Here is a 19,110-nt window from a genome sequence, read left to right as displayed (position 1 = left end):
ACCTGCCTGCGAGTGTCAGGGTGAGGCCTGGCAGCTCTTTGCAGGGGTTGTGCTCTGCAGGAGGAGTGATGGGTGTGCATGTGCTGTGTTCTCAAAGCCAATACTGCAGCTCAGCCACCTGCAGAACAGGGAACTGACCTTCTGGGTTCTTACAACTGTCCATAAGCTCTGAAGTACCTCAACATGAACTCAGTAGATCTATAGTAGCAACAGCCAGTCTTCAGTGACTTCTTTTAACTTAGAAGTGAACACGATGTGAAGTAAACTTTTGCTAAGCCTCCTCATTCCCTTAGTGCTTGTTTAACTCTGTAAGTCCCCCATGAACATCTGCAGCTTTGCCCTTCCAGTTATTTACTCACCTGTGCTTTAAAAGAAAACTGTTCAGTATCAGCCTGGTTGGTAGTTGCTGTATGATGTAACTACAGGTATCTCAATTACTATGTAATACTCTGTTTCCAGTAATGCAAACGCTTGTAATTACTTGAATAAGTTTTATTTAAACTATGAATACTTTTTTTACACTTAAGGAATATTTAAATGGAAACCTGATTGCATTTTCTGCTATATCTTAGTGTAAGTCAAGGCCCGTGTACAAAATCCAAAGCTGTCTTATCCCTCCTGACTTGGTTGTTTTTCTACATTTGGGATGTAACTTCTTGTTACAAACTTCTGCATTGTTGAATATTTTCTATCCTTTTATAGTCCCTTTCCTTTCCATCTCAGTGCTACTCTTGGGTCTGATTTGTAACCAATGTAATCTGCATTATATACTGTCCTAAACTAGAGCCTGGGCAGACTCTTGAAATAGCAGGAAACTGTCTTTGAAGCACTACAGTACTTTCTTTTTGTGTCTGTTGAAATAATTGTGCCAGGAAATGCATCTTATACAGCCACTCTGGATAAGCAATATATTGTACTGTAAATATAGCAGTTGCTGTCAGAACCTGGAGTTAAAATGTCTGGATGGTAACTAGTGCCTGTCTAATATACCTTGGAAAAGAGCATAGGCCTTCCTCCTATGGTGCTGTTACAAAAAAAAACTATTACCTGTTTTGATTCTGGGAAATTGTGAAATATGGTGGACAAAATGTTGCTGTGTTACATTGAGATCCAAACAGCGGGTTTTGGTTTCTCTGTAAAGGATGTCCATGAAACTCAAGGGGTTTGGTTTTCAATGTAATTGTAAATAGGTAAAATTGTCTGTGTGTTTGTGTCTGAATTCCATGTGGTGATCCTAGGACTGAGAGGGAGGGAGAGGGGATGCAATCAGGTGCCACTAGTTTTTGCTGACTGAAACCCACTGTAAATTAGTGAATGGTGTGAATTGCAGCCTGACTGAGGTGTTGGAAATGAATGAAAACTATTTGGATTGGCATCAGCCTCACGTGAATGACTGAATAAATGCAATAAAAGGCTCATAGTCAACACTATTACTTTGTTCATCACTTACTACAGGTTTTTTGTTACAAATTTGAGTACATTAATTATGTAATTTGTAAAATGATGCTGTAGTGGAGACCTTGCTACAACACTATTAAAAAACTTTCCTTTCTGTGAGATGAGGTTTGTAGAATAGTGAGATTCTTTCATATGTTGAATCTTCCTGACGGTGGGAATTCTGGGGTCGTGTATCTCACTGTGAGCTGGTACTTGGCTATTTGCATAACATGGCAGTTCTGTATATTCTTTTGGTTAACTGTAAATATAAATGTTTCATAATAGATTAGTTGAATTTTTGAGGTACAGCTGTTTGTGTGAGATTAGAAAAAAGTTTATTTCTAAGAACTTGTAAAAAAAAAAAGTATTTTCAATAAAATTCCCTACCTCACCTCTATTGTGCAGAAATTATCCCATTTTCCTATGTTTAATTTTTCCAACTTTGTTAGTAAACACTAAGATCCCCTTTCAGTTATTGGCAAAACAGTGCTAGTTGTCATCAAATCATTCAAATAATGGAATGCTGGAAAGTCTGAAGTCTTACTTGTTTCCTTTATTTCCATTACATTGATATCAGGTATTTGGTACCTGGAAAGCAAATTCTAGATATTTTGTGCCATTTAAGCTGCTCCTTCTCTCTACCTTGTGGGCAGAGCCTGTGCATGGTGATAACAGTGAGCAGAGCCTGGCCAGGTCTGATGGTGGAGGGTTTTTATTTTTATTTTTCTTTTCAGCAGTGAGGGGGTGGGTGACAGCGCCACACCATTTCCTAAGATCTTACGGGAAGGGTTCCCAATCCTTGTTTTGCAGGGAAGTTGATTGGACAAATACTTTGCTCTCTTTAATTTGATGTAAATGCACTTAAGTTCTAAAAATTGATGTCGTGAGCCTTGGAAGTGATGCCAGCCTGAACTAACTACTTAATTCCTCCTTTCTCTGAAAGGCTTAACTCCTTACACCTTAAAGAGATAATTAGTACCAGGCGTCTCCTCTCCCACTGCTACTGGGACTGATTATTTCTCTGGCTTCCGAAGTGGATATAACCAATCCAAACTAAATTTATAACCTTGAAACTCACTGCTTGGGTTTTACAGTTTGGGTACTATATCCCTGCACTTGGAGCAGCTACCTTGGTGTTGCCATAGTTCAGACATTGTGTTCTTTGACAACACCTAAAATTTCTGAGCTGTCCCATGGTGCTGGTCCCTGTGGGAAGGGGAAAATAGGGGAGAAGAGCACGGGAGTGTGTCCTGAGGGCCCTTCCTTGGGAGAACTCAAGTTCTCTCCCTGTGTGCAAGAACCAGAGGTTTGATAGGAGTGGTGTGGAAATGGCATCGGTTCGCACTGAGTTTGTGGAACAGCGCTAAATTTGAACCCGAATAATCTCAAGAGACTCATATTTTGGGGACCAGGCTCTGCTTCCTTGGAAAGAGAGGATTTTTTAGATGCAACTTTTTACATCCTAGTGCTGGTGGTAGTTCCAAGAGCAGTGTAACATAGCTGGGTTGGCTGCCTGTGGCCCCTCCCTTCTGAGAAGTGACCAGGGCTCCCATTACCGTGACAGAAGCCCCGGGTATCCCTACAATAATACCAGGACAGGGCTGTACCTTCAGCTGCTGAGATTTGAGCTTCTAATCTTGAGGAAAGCTGCAGTCACAGCAAGTGCTAGGCAGGCTGCATGCACTGGAATGGCTCCTTACTGGTTTCAGAAAGGAAGGCTGTAGTCCTTAAACCAGCAAGGCGTGCCCTGCACCAACACTAAATAATGAAGCAAAGTGTGACCCTGCTCAGTGAATCGCTCAGGGTCCCATGAAAAAGGTGTTCTTCAGAATTTCACACCCTTTCCCCTTGTTACATTGGATACCTGTAATTAGGCACCTGGATTTTGGTGTGAAAAATCTCTGATCTCCTCAAGTAAGAAATATGCAAAGTTAGACTTGTTTCTAGACTGCTCCAGCAGACAGGCTCAGCCAAGTGACACAAGGCTCCCCAGACTAACACAGGGCTTGGTTTAGCTGTGCTGGGCCCTGAGCTCTGCTGCAAGCACAGCTCTGATTAAATTGAAATACCTTTGTTGCAAGTGCTGGCCTTAAACTGACACCTCATTCTTGAAGTCTGGTTTAGCAAAAGAAAAAATGTGCTTTCACATTTTGATTAAAAACTCAGGTTCAAGTTTTACAAACCTCTAACAATTACTTTCAGTGTAATTACTGGATTAAACATGACAAATTGCAAATAAATTGTAACCTTAATATTGGAGAACTCTTACCAAGTTACAGATGTTAGTTTTGCTTATAAGATGTGCATAAGGGGGGTTTGTAATGCTGACCTTTTTTTAATTAATTATATATTCTAAAGCATTCCCATTCTTTCCTTGCTTATGACTCTCATCTCAGCTTCATTTCATGATAAATAAACCCTCATATTTACTTTGCAGCTTTGTTGAAGACTCTACCTTAATCTGAGAAGAATTAGTACACATCATGGAATTATGTACATCCCACTAGAGCTCACATGCCCAGGCTCCTGCCTTTATTCTGCGAGGTACTTTAACGTGAAGATACTTTAACATGATGTTGCCATGGATGTCTGGCATGAGCACCAAACAATATTCCTCAAAAAAGGACTGTTAACTGCTTGAACTTTGAAGATTACTGTGATGTTAGGATTTATCTTATACTGGCATAATGTTCTGTCATTGTTATGTGACATTATACCTACAGAAACTATTAATAAAGAATTTTGCTAGAAGTACTGGTTTCTCTTTGCTTTCATAAAGTTTAGACTTAACTCTCTAAAGTCAAGCTATTGGAATAAAATTAAGTTTGAAAGCTATTTAAGTAACTAAGATGTTTAGCACTCTGAGGAAAGTTGGTTTTATATGAAATATAGAACTGCCTTCTTTCCCATTTGTAAAACATGAATGTTCATAATACTGCTGGCACTGAAATCAGGGTCTTGGATTCCTGAGAGCTCAGCTCTGGCCACTTGTAGGGCTGAGTTTTACTGCCTCTCTTCCTGGAGCCTGGGTGCTCAAAAAAGCTAAAGATTTACCCCACTTTGATAGGAAGAAATCAACAAAAGGGCATTCTAAATATTAACACCTGCTTTTTTTTCTTTATTAATACTTAATAAAGATTTTCAGATTTTATTTAATTTTGTTCCGTTCATAGTAGCTAGTTCTAAGTGTAAAGATTGGAGTGCAGAGGGGCTGTTTGTGTCACCCAGTCACAGACAGTGCTCACTCAAGTGGTTGGAGAAACATTTCAGGTTTCCAGTGAGTACCAGCACCCCATGGGGACGGTAAGGAAGACAGAGCCAGACTCTGCAGTGCTAACAGTGACAGGACAAGGGACAATGGGACAACTTGACCTAAAATCATTTCTATCCTGTGGGGGGTGAAAGACTGGAGCATGTTGCCTGGAGTGGCTTTGGAGTCTCCATCCATAAGATCAATGGGACAAGGACCTGAGCACCCTGCTTCAGTCAGCCCTGCTCTGAGTAGTGGGGCTGGACCAGAGCATCTCCAGAGCCCCTTCCAACCTCAACCTTCTGCGACCTGAAAGTGCCCATAAAATGCACTTCATTTAAAACAGGCAGCCCCATGGTTTAGATCATTATCTCTACCATTACCACCACAGTATCTCGAGATACGGGGCCTCAGGAACACAGGGCTGATCCATGTACGTAAAAAACTCACTCACTTTCAGCTAAAAAGTGAAGTGAAAGTCCAGTTAAACAAAAGGGCCCACCTGACTGAATAAAGCCTCAGTACATTTTATGCCAGTAGATGGTCTGAGGTTCACATGTGGGATCATCACACTCATTACTCATCTCCAAGCTGCAGTTACCTGCAGAGCTCTCTGCCCATAGCTTGTGTTCCATAGCATTTTACAGACATTCCAGCTTACCTGGCCTGTCACATGCCACTGATGGTGACTTTATTTTCCCTTTAAGTCTCTCCAAATACAACACAAGGTGGCCTTCTGTTCACTGTGAGGGACAGGCATCGCAGAACAGACTCCTTGAATACAACTGCTCTCCAGTATTTCTGCTGTCACATTAAAGTCCAGTTCCTCCTGGTCTTTTTTTCACAAGTGAAAATCTTTTCCATGGAAAACACATGCTCATTTGGCAAGAGTTTTGAAAAATTCACCATCTTCCTTTCACAAAGGGATGGTCCAGCAACTGCAGAGCAGAAGGCCGTTCATGTTGATCTCTGCATTGAAGGTTTCACAAATTAGTATGTAAAATGAATATGTATGCCTGTGATATAATTGTAAACCCCCAATTGCAAAATTAGCCTTTTTTAAATTATTATTTCTCCATATTTCTCCATTCACTACTCATTTTTAGGTTTTTTTTGATAAAGCTGAGAGAAAAGAAGGGAGGCTAGAAGGGAAAAGACTGTTGGAATTTATGAATTATTAAACTGAAATATTTCATTATTAAAGAAATCATTACTTAATCCCCTGAATTCCTTGAGAATCTTTGAATAATTCTGCTGATTTGGCTATTTCGGGTGCACCAAAAATGTACTTAAGAAAGGTGCTAATTATCTGTTCAAACCTCTGTCAATCAGATTTTCCTGTCATCTCCAATCAATGTCATGCATGTAAAGAAGCTCATAGCTTTGTTTAAAACAAAACAAACAACACAAAAATAATTCTTATGATGTGTGAGTGCTAGTGGTTTGGGGTTTTACAGAGAGAACTTTATGTTTCTAGTAAGTATTATCTTTCAAATAAGTAAGTGCTTCCCGGACTGGCAGTGATAATAGATTCTTTCCACTGCAGAAGACAAGAATTAAGTGAAAGCTCTTCCATTGAGAATACTGTCCTTAAAAAAACTTGTCTGATGCAGACCAAATAAAATAATACTGGAACAGGAAAGCACAGCAAAGAAATTTATCAAACATCTTGTCCAAAACTCAGTGGTGCCATGTTTCTGCACTAAAATTACAGTAAAAGTAAATTATAAGACCTACAAAAAGAAAATCGGTGAGGGCTTTTTTATACCATTATAAAGAGCAAAGCTCTTTTATATATACTTTTACCTAAAGGCTTTCCTGAAATGCTGAAAAGCCTATGCATTTACAATAAAGTCATATGTACCATAAGCCAAGCTCCCATGAGCCATCTCTAGAATACAAACTGCCTGCATTTTCCCTTTCATCCTGCAGTTGAAGGCCTCCATACCTGGTGAAGCAGGCGTGCACAAACTCCACGGCAGCGCTGGAGAAGCGATCGGGCAGGGCCGGCATCAGCCCCCTGTGGGCCCCGATGTAGAACATGGCTGCCACCCTGTCCATGGAAGCCAGAGGGGGTTTGCCTGTCGCCATCTCAAACACAGTGCAGCCAACGCTCCAGATGTCTGATTTCCTGCCGTAGCCAGACTCATTTATTACCTCTGGAGCCATCCAGTAGGGAGTGCCGTGCACAGACCTGAGCAGCTCGCCGCGGGTGCCGCTGAGGCTGGCCCAGGCCAGGCGCCTGGCACAGCCAAAGTCAATCAGCTTTATTACCCCCGTGGGCATGAGCATCACGTTATTGCCTTTGATGTCTCTGTGGACCACACAGTTGTCATGTAAATATGCAACCCCTTGTAGAATTTGCTTGGTGTATTTACACAGGACAACTTCTGGCAACGGACCGAAGCGATTCAGAATACTGGAAATGGAGCCACCAGGAACAAACTCCATGAATATGCTTAAAATGTTGTCTTCCAGACAAGTTCCTAAATAGGTTACTATATTTACATGCTTCAATGTCTTCAAAAGATCAACTTCCTCATGGAACTTCTGATACTCCTTTTCTGTAGTGAGTTGATCTGATGTATCCAAAATCATCTGTTTTACAGCTATTAACTGTCCCTGGCTTGTCAGACCGCAGTACACCTACAGTGAAACCAGCACTTAGCAAAACACGACACGAGACAGAACTTGAGTATTTACTTATTTTAAATAGAATCTTTGTGTTTGTCATGTTTCTTGGGCCACTGTATAATCCAAAATGTTTAACCATTTGTTGAATAGGACAACAGCTATTTTTGAGATAAGGTATAGCTCAATGATAACCAACACATCTCAGCATATTCAGACATCAACTTACTGTGCCATAGGCTCCCTTTCCAAGGACTTCTCCTCTTGTCCACATGACAGGATCTTTGGCAGCTAAACTGCTTCCTGGTAATTTAGTAGATTCATCAAAGTTTAGAAGGCCATTTTCTTCATTTGAAGCCAAAAAGGCTTTACTGTAACTCTGCTTGAAACACGATGGTCAGTGTGGGGAGAAAGCAGAGAAGAAAAGACAGGCTTCATTTGGTCCCCTTTTTTCCATAAGGAGTAATTTTTCCTGGCATGACTTTGCTTTATAGATTTTTATATATATAAATTGCACAGGTCATTGATAGCATTGTTATACTGGGTAAGACTACATAAATATTTTCAAGTATATATCACAACAGAGCATAACCAAAAGGTTACAGCATGGCATCTTCCTCCAATGATACCAAGACAGAAGAGCACTTTAAAAAGCAGGATACACTCTCTTTTTTGGTTTCATGGGTACAGTTTGCTAAGCTGAAAGGTGAATATGCTCTAAGTAACACATGTAAAACAATTCTGATGAAATTAACAGGCCATGATTTCCCAGGAAGAAGAGACTGCTTCAAAAAGATGGCAATAATTATTCCATCTAGCCATGGATCTCCCTGGGACAAAATAGAATGGAGCTATAGTTGGCACCTGTGTCTGCAGAAGCACAGGGGAGCGTATCAATATGTAGTGAAAGACATTTTCTTATAAATTTGTAATTTAAATAGACAAAGAGCTAATGGGACCAAGGAGAAGCACCTTAGCAGGTGGAAGCAGCTTGGGGGCCAAAATCTGAGCCTTCTGAGCTCGATGTTTTGATTAAGCATTAATCAAACAGGATCAGTCTGTCTGATAAACCAAAACTTGTGGTTCATACCTCTAAAAATATCTGGTTACACTCAGAGATTCAACGTAATTGCCCTTCTGGATATACAAGACTATTTGTAGTGTCATTTCACCTTCCTTAGCTGTCCAGATCTCCAGTTCTTGCCTTGCCCAAAATCTTTTTATACAAGCTCTTCAACTGAAACAGCCTATTCTCTTTATTCACTACAATTTCTCAATTTATATAAGCTTTGGCAGCTATTCTTGTCATGCCCTAGTACCTTCTGGCTTGTGTCCTGACAAGCAGCCTCTAACACAGATATATTCAACTGAGCACTGGAAGAATCAGTGGGCAGGTGGCCCAAAGAAAAAATACTTGATAAACCTCCTTAATAAGCACATATTTCCCATTTTTCATCCAAACTTGCATGAAGCATCACTCAAAGGATTTAGCAAGTTACAAGAAGAAATTACTTTTACCTTCTCTAGAGAACTATTTATTATTGCTCCATCTTCAGTCAACATATTTTCTTCTTCTTCACTCTGTGTATTCTGTATTTTAGAACTTGTATTTTTTGTTCTTGAAGAATTGGTGTCTTTTTCTTCAAGCATTAGCAATTCTTTGGCCAGACAACAAAGCAACTCATCAGTCACATCCTTAGTATCTGACCAGGCGGAAATGTTCTGACTTGCCTGGAAACTGGGGCTTTTGGCATTTTTTGTCCAAACCACTGAAGGTTGAGTCCATTCATTTGCCAAACCACTGTTCTGAGGTGTGTCTGCCCAACTGTGATCTAATATTTTTGTAGGGGACTGACACTGCAGTCTATCTGAAAAGGGCAATTCACATTTACTGTCAGACTTGGAGTCCTGGTGTGATTCCAGGCCTTTGCCACCATCCACATCCCCCCTGCGCTGGGGCACACAGATGTTCTGCTCTGCTGTAACCAGACTGCCACTTGGAGCAATACTTTCTCTGCAGTCTTTATCACTGAACTGAAGGAGATCCTGGCTGCAGGCAGCAGTTCTCTGATGGCTGGATTTATCCTGGCTGTCTAACAACTGCTCCAAAGAAACTTCTTTAATCGTTGATAGGTTTGAATTTGTAAACATTTCATTTTGCTTAGTTGACCTTGAAAGCTCTTCTAAAAATGTGAGCTGATGATCCGTGTCTCCATGAAACAATGCTGTGTTGCTTGAGGTGTGTGTTTGAGAATCCAAGTCAGAAGTTGTCACATTATCTTGCTCTGCGTTGCTGTCACTCAGCTTGGTCCTTCTGTCCTTTGTAATGAAACCTTTCTGCTTTTGTTTAGCACCAGGTATGATCTTCTTTGGCTTGGAGTGTGTTTTCTTTTGAACGTTTCTGACTCTGCTGCTTTCTCCCACTTTACTGCAGGTAGATCTGCAGGTGCACCTCCCTGCTGAAGCAGAAGAAACACCTTTATGAAACCTCCCCTCATGCTGATCGAGGTCTCGCGTGTGGGAATAGACGGGAGTCCCAAACATTTCGTAAATACCTGGGCCTCCGTCATCTGAATTTATTATTTTGAACATGTCAGTGTATTTCAGATCTACAAAATCTGAAGCAGAGGGTGCATGGGGCACACAAAGTGGAGTAACATGTTTCTTTAAGACAGCTGAATTTTTGCAACTGCAGAAGCAACTTTGCTTTTTAATTTTTTGTGCTCTCTGAGCAACATGGCCTTTGTCTCCTTGAGTGGTTTTTTTCTGACACGTCATGGAAGTCTCAGATTTCACTTTTGTCAGTTCCAAAGATGGAAAAATCTGAGTCTTGGCAATTGATTTTGTGGTAACCTCATCAGAAGCAATTAAGTCTTCAGATACTTTTATCTTGTTATTAATTTTAGATTTTGATGAATATTTATTCCTATTCATCTTTATTTTATTTTTGTCATTTTCTTTGTGAGCAAGAACATTGAGGCTCTGAGTAACATGAGGAGGCAGGGTACAGACACCACCCTTTTTTGTGGCAGGTTTTTCAGCAATGTGTGGCTCCCTGGCTGGCTCTTGTTCAGAGAATGTAATATGAGCAACAGCTACAAGCTCACTTTGGTCCTCTGAAGTTGCTTCTGACATTACTTCTTTTTCTATTTCATATTTAGAGAGACAAATTTGATTTTCTGACTCTTTTCCAGAGGGATCTTCAGCTTCTAATCGGGGAATTACTGCAACTACAGAATTATCTTCTAAAGCTTTGTACACCTCTATCACTTCATTTCCAAAGGAAGAATCTAAATCCTGATTGCAAAGCACAAAGTTGGCATTCTTGGCATCTTCTTGTGGTTTATAATCCCACATCATCTCTGTAGCATTCTCCTCTTCCAGACCAGTGCTACAGCAATTCTCTGCTTCATTTTGCTTATTGCTGGCTCTTGAGGCATCGCTGTTGCTGGACATTGTACATGTTGTCTGGGCTGTGAACATGCCACAGTTCCCCAGAGCATTGCTTGAGGCCAAGTGGGGATGACTCTCATCCCAGAACCTGGCTTGGCTCAGAAGATTGATGTTCTCACAAACCACTGAACACTGGAACTTCACCTGGTTCTTCTTCTCAGTGTGGATTGGTACATCAGCTTCCCTCCATTTTAAATGGCTTTGGATTTCTTCCTTCTTGTTGTTGGGGTACTTATCACAGTTGTTAATGCTGAAGTAGTATAAGTCCTTCACTGGAGTGAATTTGCCAGAAACTGTGGCCATGATCAATTCTGGTAATTTCTTTTCACTGTGACTGTTTAATAAGTTGTCTAACTGATACTGATAAACCTTAGTAACTGGTTTCATAGGCTGAGGAACAGAATTTATAATTTTTAAAATATTTCTGATGTTGCTGCTTCCATTGACAATATCATCCTTTAGAGGAGCAAGATGAATTGTTCTTACAGGCTGACATGTCAGTGGTGGCAAATGAAACTGTAATTTCCATTAAAAAAAATTAATAATGCGCTACTCCACAGATACAGGTAAAAACTAATCACTAAGAACAAAGCAGATTTAGGGAAAAAAAAAAAGAACATTATTATTCTTTTATATGTTCCTATATTAAACATATTTTGAAGTATAATATCAGACTCCTGAGAAATTACATTATTTTTCTCACACTAATTGCATTAATTTTCTCAGCTCCAGAACTATATATTTCTAAGTATTTCTTAGTACAGAAAGCAGGATCTTTTGCTTTAAGGCACAAGTCATTAAAAGGAATAAGTTTTGTCCACATGTACAAATCTTCTTGTCAGTTATTCCTGCTACAGGAATTCAAAGGCTGGGCAGTGGCTTCATGTGCCAGAGATCCTCTCTTGCTGTGCACTTTCCCTGAATGAGAGCACCACTCTAACACTGATGTTTAAAGTCTTTTTATGTAACCCTCCAATGTGTGCTGACACCATTAATTATATTCCCAATGGAACTAGAGCTCATGCAAGCAATTTTTCAAAAGGAAAACTAGACCATTACAACAGAATGCTATTGCATCCCTGGAGAAAACAATTCTAACAAATTATTTCTAGACTTTAAGATACATTGTATTAAATACAAACATATAGATCCATAAACCATGTTAAATGGGCACAGATTTAGCTCACAGTTTTAGGTACACTGGAAGACAGCACCGTCTGCTCTCGATTTGCAGTGAAATGGATAGAACCCAAGGCAGCTGAGACAGAACTCTGCTGGGTCACAGATCTGCTTTATTATTCCTCCTTCTCCCCATCATATTTGTTGAAAGGTACCATTACATTTGAAGGAGTACAGATCAGAGAAACTGAGTACTTTGTTTGGACTATTCAGATGAATAGTGAGAATGATTTTCTGAAAATAGTATTTCTGCTCATTATTGTATAGGAAATGAATATTTTTATGCAAATGAATGCAATAGAAATAATCACACAGTCATCTGCTCTGAGTGCTCATTTGCATGTCTATTTTCAACATCAGTTTGCAATCTGCAGGAAATTTTTGTTTGCATTCCAAGGACAAACTGAGGTTTGAACATGCCAGGAAAAGCAATGTGTTCATTTGAAACTCACAGTTCTGAAGGCTTTGTCCAGCCTGAATGGCATTAATATGAATGCCTGGTTTATCCCAAAGGATACACCTTTAAAAACCACCAGAGCCCAAGACACGAAATAAAGCTGCATTAAATCACACCAAGGGCAGCTAAAATATTTTTCTTAAATATTTCCCTCCACTTGGGTTTTTTTTTCCATAACGTTTTTCATAATCCTGTGTCAGAACTCTTGCTCTTACTTCTATACTTCACTATTCTGTGATGGGTTCATTGAAGTATCCATCTGATTCAATGAGTTGAGTCTTTTCTACAAAAGGCTATTAATTAATATAAATGAAGGCCAAATTATTTTTTTTCTAAACACAGTATATTTAAAGTGATGTGAAGTACTGAGATGTAAAATTGTGAGCATGTTTCTAGGTACAAAAGTTTTGTCTAATCCTATTTACACTTTTCACAAAATCTCATGTCAAGTATTTTTAATTCTAAAAGACTATTTTTTATTTGCTAACACAATAAATTTCATCAATCATCTAATATCAAGACTATTTTAGAAATCAGCTTCAATTTTAAATTACCATTTAAAATAAGTGTTGGGATTTTTGGCAAAACTAGACACCTAATTTAACATATGGGATGTGCATTTTAATTAATTTACATATTTCCAAAGGTTTTATATCTTTTTGAACTTTCAACCTTTTATCTCCAGAAGTCTCTGATGTAACATCTGACTGATAATTTGTTGATATACATCTCAAGATTTGCTGACATGCATATATATAAAATAAATGTAAAAATACTTCACATTCTTAAAAAAAAACCCACCTGAGACTAAGCAAACTACCTACACTACTTCTGTATTTCTATTTTTAATATTTTGAAAGGATGTAATACTTTTGCCAATGATCATTTTATACATAATGTCCTCTTACCTCAGATTTCTTGTTCCTGGTTTTTAGCATTGTTACATTTAACCCTTAAAAATGAAAACAAATTAAAAATTAATTTGATGTTCTTAAACAGACTACAATTCACATTTATAAATTAATTTCAAATTGTTCAGGGGATCAAGGTCTGTCTCTGGTTGCAGGACTGTGCTATAAATCTGCAGTGCAGAAAAAAGTTGTAGGTTGAAATTTAATTGAAGATACTGAACTTCACAGTTCCATTTTCCATGGAAAACAATAAAATACTATAATTTCAAAATATTTTGACACTAATAATTTAAAGAAATACTTCTCAATTGTAGATGTTTTCTAACTACAAATGTCTACATATAGCTAATTACATAGCTAATTAATATTGCCAGTATGAGGGAGAAAGATGTCATCACTCCAGGTACAATTACACTCCACATTTGTGGCTCAGTTTCACTACACAGAATCCCAGGAATGATGAAATTTGTCATTGCTTCTCTTTATCTCCTTCATTTTGCAAACACATACAAACTTATAATTAAAGAAGAGGGCTGACATGGCTGAAGTCTCTCTGAAGATGGCAAAGACATAAAGGCAATATGATAACCAATATATAAATTTATATAAAATGTGTGACTTCTAAAATGGAACTTACTTTGTTGTATTTGTGCTTTTATTATCTGGAAAGTATCTAAATCCATAAATGATGTTGAAACGTTAGATTCTGGGCATGAGGTCTGTAGCAGAAAGTTGAAGCCAAAGCCACATCCCATGTTCTCTTTCTTTGAGAAGAAAGGTAAAGAAGTGTGATGTTTCCTGGGTAACACAGTCTGATTTTTACTTGGAAAACATGCCACTTGTTGGTCTGGCTGTGTTCTGGATGTTGGTGCATTTTGGCTAAAAGGCAAAACAAAAATAACCAAAATACAGGGCAAAAACAAGTGGAAGAAAACAGTTCAAACAATCATATGGCTGGTGAATAATGTGACCGAGAGGTTTGTAAGATCCCAGAATACCAAAGTATATTTCCTTTATTTATCTGTGAGGTTGTGACTCCTCCTGGAAATACAAGACTGCAATGCAGAGATTGACTACAGGTGAGATGAATGACAAACAATATTAACCAAGCAAAAAGAGAAATGTGAAAACATATTATTCACCTTCCCCTTCTTGACAAAAATTGATTGCTTCCAGTGTGCAGTTTTTATGAATCATCAGGAGAATGTGTCAGAAGAATTCTGAAGACCTGACAAAGACGTGCTTTTGTTACTTACAAAATATCTATGGCCCACCTGAAAAACAGAGGCTGCGTAGACAAGCCTCAGTTTTCTGCCACCTGTTTTCTGAGGAATGAAAAATATGGAAAAAGATAAATACTGTGACTGAAAAGAGGCACAGAAGTACAGTCTAAATTAATCTTAAAGATGTATACAAGATAATTGTCTGGGTTTAATAAGTCAAATAACCACGTGCCATGTTTTTCCTATTGTACCAAATAATTTGTTCACCTAAAGCAATATCCTGCCTCCAGCAGTGGCCAAAAAGTGACACTGGGAAGAGCTAAACACTACACAATATATAGACCTGTATATAATGTGTAGAAAATATTTTTATTATTCAGACTATTACTTTTTTTGTTTCCATTTGTGCATACCCAAGTGCAAATTAAATACTGATACTTCTTACCTGGTTTTTCCTAGAACTTTGTATGACTGATGCATTTCTTCCATTGTATTGTCTGCAGCAACACTTCCAGAACCTGCAGTAATACACCAATATTTGCATAAAAGCAGTTTAATGCAAATAACACATGGCAAATGCAGTTATTCTGAGGCATTAAAATATTGTTATAAAGAAGTACAGAGAGTAACTATCAGGAAAAGGAACAAGAGCAAGTTACATTTGATTAATTTTTGTAATTTATTGAAATGTGAATGCATAACTTTGAATTATTTTTTTTTCTTTGGTAAGTTTATTAAGTCAATGTACTATAAAAGCAAAGAACATCTTAGAAAAGCCAGTTGCAGCTCCTATCTCAGGAGAACAGAAACAGAAGACAAGTACTGACAGGAACTCTAAAGAAGGAGAGCATTTAAAAATATGAAAAACAAACCAAATCTCAGGCCTTTACAAAAGTGGAAAGTAATTCTGAGTTTGATTTTGTATTTTTCATGGTTGTTAAGTTTTGACAAATAGCCAGATTTCAAGTTGCTACTGTACTTCCCAGCTTCAGATCTACATTTTACACTTTAAACACATAAGCTGTGGGTTAGACTACCTTTTTTGCTTCTCCTCTTATCCTGTTGATTGTCAGACATATGGTCTTTAAATGTATTAACGCCCAGAAACCTGGAAAGAAAACTGTTAATTGATTTCCTATTCACATATACAAAGCATTATGTTATATTTAATTATTTAAGAGACAAAAATAAGACAAAAATATATTAAAAGTACTTGAAATTACTCAAAGTACTGTAATTTAGCATCTAGTCCCTTTCCCTGTGAATGCACAGAACCAAAGAAAGCTTTTAGAGCTAAAACCACAACATATGCTATGCTGAATTTGACTTGAAAGGGCTTTACTCTTAATTAGAAGATTGTAATGTACCTTTCCTATGACTAATCAACAATAACTGTGGGAAAGGAGCTGGCTGTCACTCTTCTGGTCAATACAGCTGTGTGTGGGTAATACTGACCCTGATACAGTCATCACTGTTCTTGGCTGTGGTGAGTGTGCTGGGAGCTGCTTCATAATTCTAAAAACATCAACCCTCTTTTCCAAGATTAAACTCCAACAATATCATAGGATTACAGTGGCAGAAATAACGCAGAACAATCCTAAAGTGCAGACTCGTAATGAAGAAACGTGAGAGGGTTAAGTCAAAGGATTGGGACTTTTGGAATTCCAGAAAGCTAATTCTTAAGAGAAAATTAAACCCAGTTGATAGCTTTGATGGATTTGGGAGTCTTCCTGAAAAACATAGTGAACTTCAGTTTTTCAAGTGACAATAATACAAATTAAAGACAGTGAAATTAGCTATGGAAGTAGCTATAGAAGCCAGCACTCTTGATTTATTATGCTAAAACCCAGATAATCCATTACAATGTTCATCCCATTATATTTGCCTCTTAAGAGTCAGATGACGAACTTCTATGAACTTCACAATTTTTTTTGGATACACAAAAAAAGAATTCAAAACAATAACAGAGAATGTTCTGTAAAAAGGCAAAATCTTACAAATCTTACCTGGTTCTTCAGCAGCTAAAAGTGAAAGTGGCACAGCAACCCAAAGGCAAGTTACAGAGCATTTTCAGCTCGCAGCTGCCTCCTTTGCTGGCCAGCAAGGAATTGGACAGCAATTACACACACTTTGATTTTATTTTCGGCTGTTTCCCTGAGTGCGGAGCGCAATTCTCGAGGCAGAGGCTGCAGGCACTCCGGCTCCGCGGGGCTGTTGAGTTTACACCATGTCGCCCAGGTAACCTCCTCACCCCGGGAGAAATCGGACTTGGAGCAGTTTAATTCAAAGAGCAGCAGTGACCTATGAAAACAAACACAGCCGAGCTAAACGGCAGCAGTTTAGGCTCTAATCGCAACTTCTCTCAGCACACAAACCAAACCCTATTTTAAACTTATGTTTACCTCCGTTTATGCTTTTAGCACCTGGTATGTTTCCACGTCATTTTTACTTTGCACTCAGTCCCCTCACGAGTATTTGTAATCTCCTTTCTAGCCGCAGATTTTAAGGATATTTCCTCTTCTTTTTTAAGTAACGGACCGTGCTAAGGGGCAAGACAAGATAAAAGGGGAATAGTGGGCTGAAGCAGAGTTAAAAGGGTGTTTAAGGGAGCTGTTTTGCTGCATGCCGGAAGGATTTGTCGGCGTCCCCCGGGTGACACAAGCGACAGGGAACGCTTTGGATTAGGCGGGGACAGGGAGGCCAGTCCTGGGGAACACCACTGCCCCGGCTGCTTGACAAGGGCTGTGTTACTCGTACATCTGAGGAAGCCCTTCTCGACTGTCTCTGACGGAGCCGGAGAATCTGTGGGAGCGGCTCCCGCTTCGTCTTCGCGGCCGGTGTGAAGCGTCCCCTTGAGGGGCTGCAGCCAGCCGGGAAGGAGAGATGCGGGGAGCCCGGGGAGGCAGGAGCCGGGCTGTGCGGGAGCCCCGCCGGGACGAGCCATGACGGACTGCGAGGGAGCCCAGTAGAGACACGCTCCGAGAGGAAACCGGGCTGTAAGTGAGCCCAGGAGCGACAGGCTCTGAAGGGAAAGCGGGCTGTGAGCGAGGTTCAGGCTCTGAGGAGGCGCCGCCCTCCACCACGTTCCCGGCAGCCTCCGTCGCTGGGGGGTGGCAGCTGCGCAAGATGGCGGCAGACAGCGAAGTGAGTGTGTGTCCGGCTCCTCCCGCTTTCTCCCTGTTCCCCGACTCTCCCTTCTCTCCCCGTGCTGTCTCCGCTCACCGCCTCTCCCGCTCTCTCTCCGCAGCCCGAGTCGGAGGTGTTCGAGATCACGGACTTCACCACCGCCTCCGAGTGGGAGAGGTAGGTGCTGCCGCTCCCCTCACTCAGCGCGGGGTGAGGCGGATGCTCCGCCGAGCCCGGCCCGGCCGCTCCTGCCGGGCACAGCCGCAGCTCGCGGCGCGGCCGCTGCCTCCAGCCGGGAGCACCCGGAGCCGCACCCGGAGCCTTTTCGCGGCTCTTCCGCGTTAGGCTCAGGCCGCGGCCGAGGAGCCGGTTAAGAGGCTCTAGTTGAGCTGTTTCTGAACTTACTGAGAAGTCCGGTTTAATACCTGTTTGCAGGGGATTAGAATATACACTCACAAGGCATATGTGTTTTCTAAGTAGCTGTCTGATTGTTAAGACAGTCATCTCATAGCTGAAGCCTTTAAAAGTTAGTAGAACAATGTACGAAGAAATTTAAGGTGAAGAACGCTCTTACATTGTGAATGTATTGTTTTTTAAATGTTTTTCCCAGTAGTGACAGCGTTTATGACAGGAAACAAGATTTCAAGTGGTGTGCTTTAAATCTGAATTTAGTGTATAATTTTGTCATAAAAACTTATCTGTGAACAATGAAACAGGAGTTAAATGTTAAGTGCTGCAGTACCAGAAAAAGGTGAGATTCTTAAAACAGTCAAAAGATGCTCATAGTTAAAGTAACTATTATGTAAAATTCAAGCATAGGAAGACTGTTTTGTGTATAAGGAAGCAGTTGGTTTGGCTTTACTGTGATACTTGTTGTGATATTTGTTTGTTTTTCTTTGGGCTTTTCTAAGGAATTCCATAGTAGAACAACATATTGCCTGCTTTTAGGTGGCTGAATTATAATACAGGTTTAGTGCTCAGCAAATATTAATGCCTTTTCCCCTCCCTAATAGATTTATTTCAAAAATAGAAGAAGTATTAAATGACTGGAAACTTATTGGGATTTCTTCAGGCAAACCTCTAGAGAAGGTCAGTTACTGCTTCTGAATTTTCCTGTAGAATTTAAATTGCTAACTAGTAATACAATAATGTAGTAATACAATAATGCACACATGTATTTAATCTATTGCTGTTTTCTTAGGTGTGGCAGTTAATGACTTTATTGGGGAACTTCACTTTTAGAAATATCAGTTTGACAAACAATTGCTGTAAGTTTATTGGTGGGCCATTTGCCAAACAGGCTGTTTCCCTGACAAAGATGGATCTTCATATATAGGACTTGGTGATATTTCTTTTTTTTAATTCTCAGTTTGAATCTGGAAACATACGTGACGCTGCACTGAACACTTAAGGAATCTTTTTGTCCTGCCTTGTACCTTTGTC

At 39.7% G+C, this 19,110-nt stretch overlaps 3 protein-coding genes across 11 annotated transcripts in view; 2 read left to right on the top strand and 1 right to left on the bottom strand.

Moving 5' to 3' along the window:
* The window catches only part of CCNT2 (cyclin T2), a 26,057-nt gene extending 21,877 nt beyond the window's left edge, over positions 1–4,180 (top strand). For 6 of the 9 annotated variants that reach the window (XM_058839722.1, XM_058839724.1, XM_058839730.1 and 3 more), the window contains one exon: positions 1–1,846. This exon is cut by the window's left edge. Coding sequence is in view for 1 of the 9 variants with exons in the window: in XM_058839725.1 (XP_058695708.1) it covers positions 3,875–3,897 (23 nt within the window). In the remaining 8 variants the exon portion in view is untranslated. Of the gene's footprint in view, positions 1,847–3,874 lie in introns of those variants that run through there. The other 3 variants (XR_009277730.1, XM_058839723.1, XM_058839725.1) reach the window with 1 other exon arrangement.
* Positions 4,181–5,534: 1,354 nt separating this feature from the next.
* MAP3K19 (mitogen-activated protein kinase kinase kinase 19) lies at positions 5,535–17,485 on the bottom strand. The gene is made up of 10 exons (XM_058839739.1): positions 17,331–17,485; positions 16,603–16,842; positions 15,579–15,649; positions 14,987–15,059; positions 13,956–14,197; positions 13,316–13,359; positions 8,837–11,287; positions 7,548–7,700; positions 6,636–7,333; positions 5,535–5,656 (listed from the first exon to the last, which is right to left on the bottom strand). The coding sequence occupies exons 1-10, from the start codon at positions 17,483–17,485 to the stop codon at positions 5,590–5,592; spliced, it is 4,194 nt and encodes a 1,397-aa protein (XP_058695722.1). The 3' UTR covers positions 5,535–5,589.
* RAB3GAP1 (RAB3 GTPase activating protein catalytic subunit 1) overlaps positions 17,263–19,110 on the top strand; it is a 21,740-nt gene continuing 19,892 nt past the window's right edge. Inside the window, exons 1-3 of the mRNA XM_058839808.1 lie at positions 17,263–17,685; positions 17,789–17,844; positions 18,681–18,756. Of these exons, the coding sequence (XP_058695791.1) occupies positions 17,668–17,685; positions 17,789–17,844; positions 18,681–18,756 (150 nt within the window). The 5' untranslated portion in view covers positions 17,263–17,667. The remainder of the gene's footprint in view (positions 17,686–17,788; positions 17,845–18,680; positions 18,757–19,110) is intronic.

The sequence above is a fragment of the Poecile atricapillus genome, chromosome 5 (genome assembly GCF_030490865.1).
Source record: "Poecile atricapillus isolate bPoeAtr1 chromosome 5, bPoeAtr1.hap1, whole genome shotgun sequence".
Taxonomy (NCBI): domain Eukaryota; kingdom Metazoa; phylum Chordata; class Aves; order Passeriformes; family Paridae; genus Poecile; species Poecile atricapillus.
The sequence above is the reverse complement of the archived record's forward strand: the minus strand, read 5'-3'. Positions and strand labels throughout refer to the sequence as shown.

Coding starts and splice junctions, on each gene's coding strand:
- MAP3K19 (XM_058839739.1), bottom strand. CDS start 17,485: ATGGCTCGTCCCGGCGGGGCTCCCGCACAGCCCGGCTCCTGCCTCCCC. Junction 16,843..17,330: donor CCCACAGATTCTCCGGCTCC/GTCAGAGACAGT, acceptor TTGTTTTCATAG/GTCACTGCTGCTCTTTGAAT. Junction 7,334..7,547: donor GAAAGGGAGCCTATGGCACA/GTAAGTTGATGT, acceptor GTTTCACTGTAG/GTGTACTGCGGTCTGACAAG.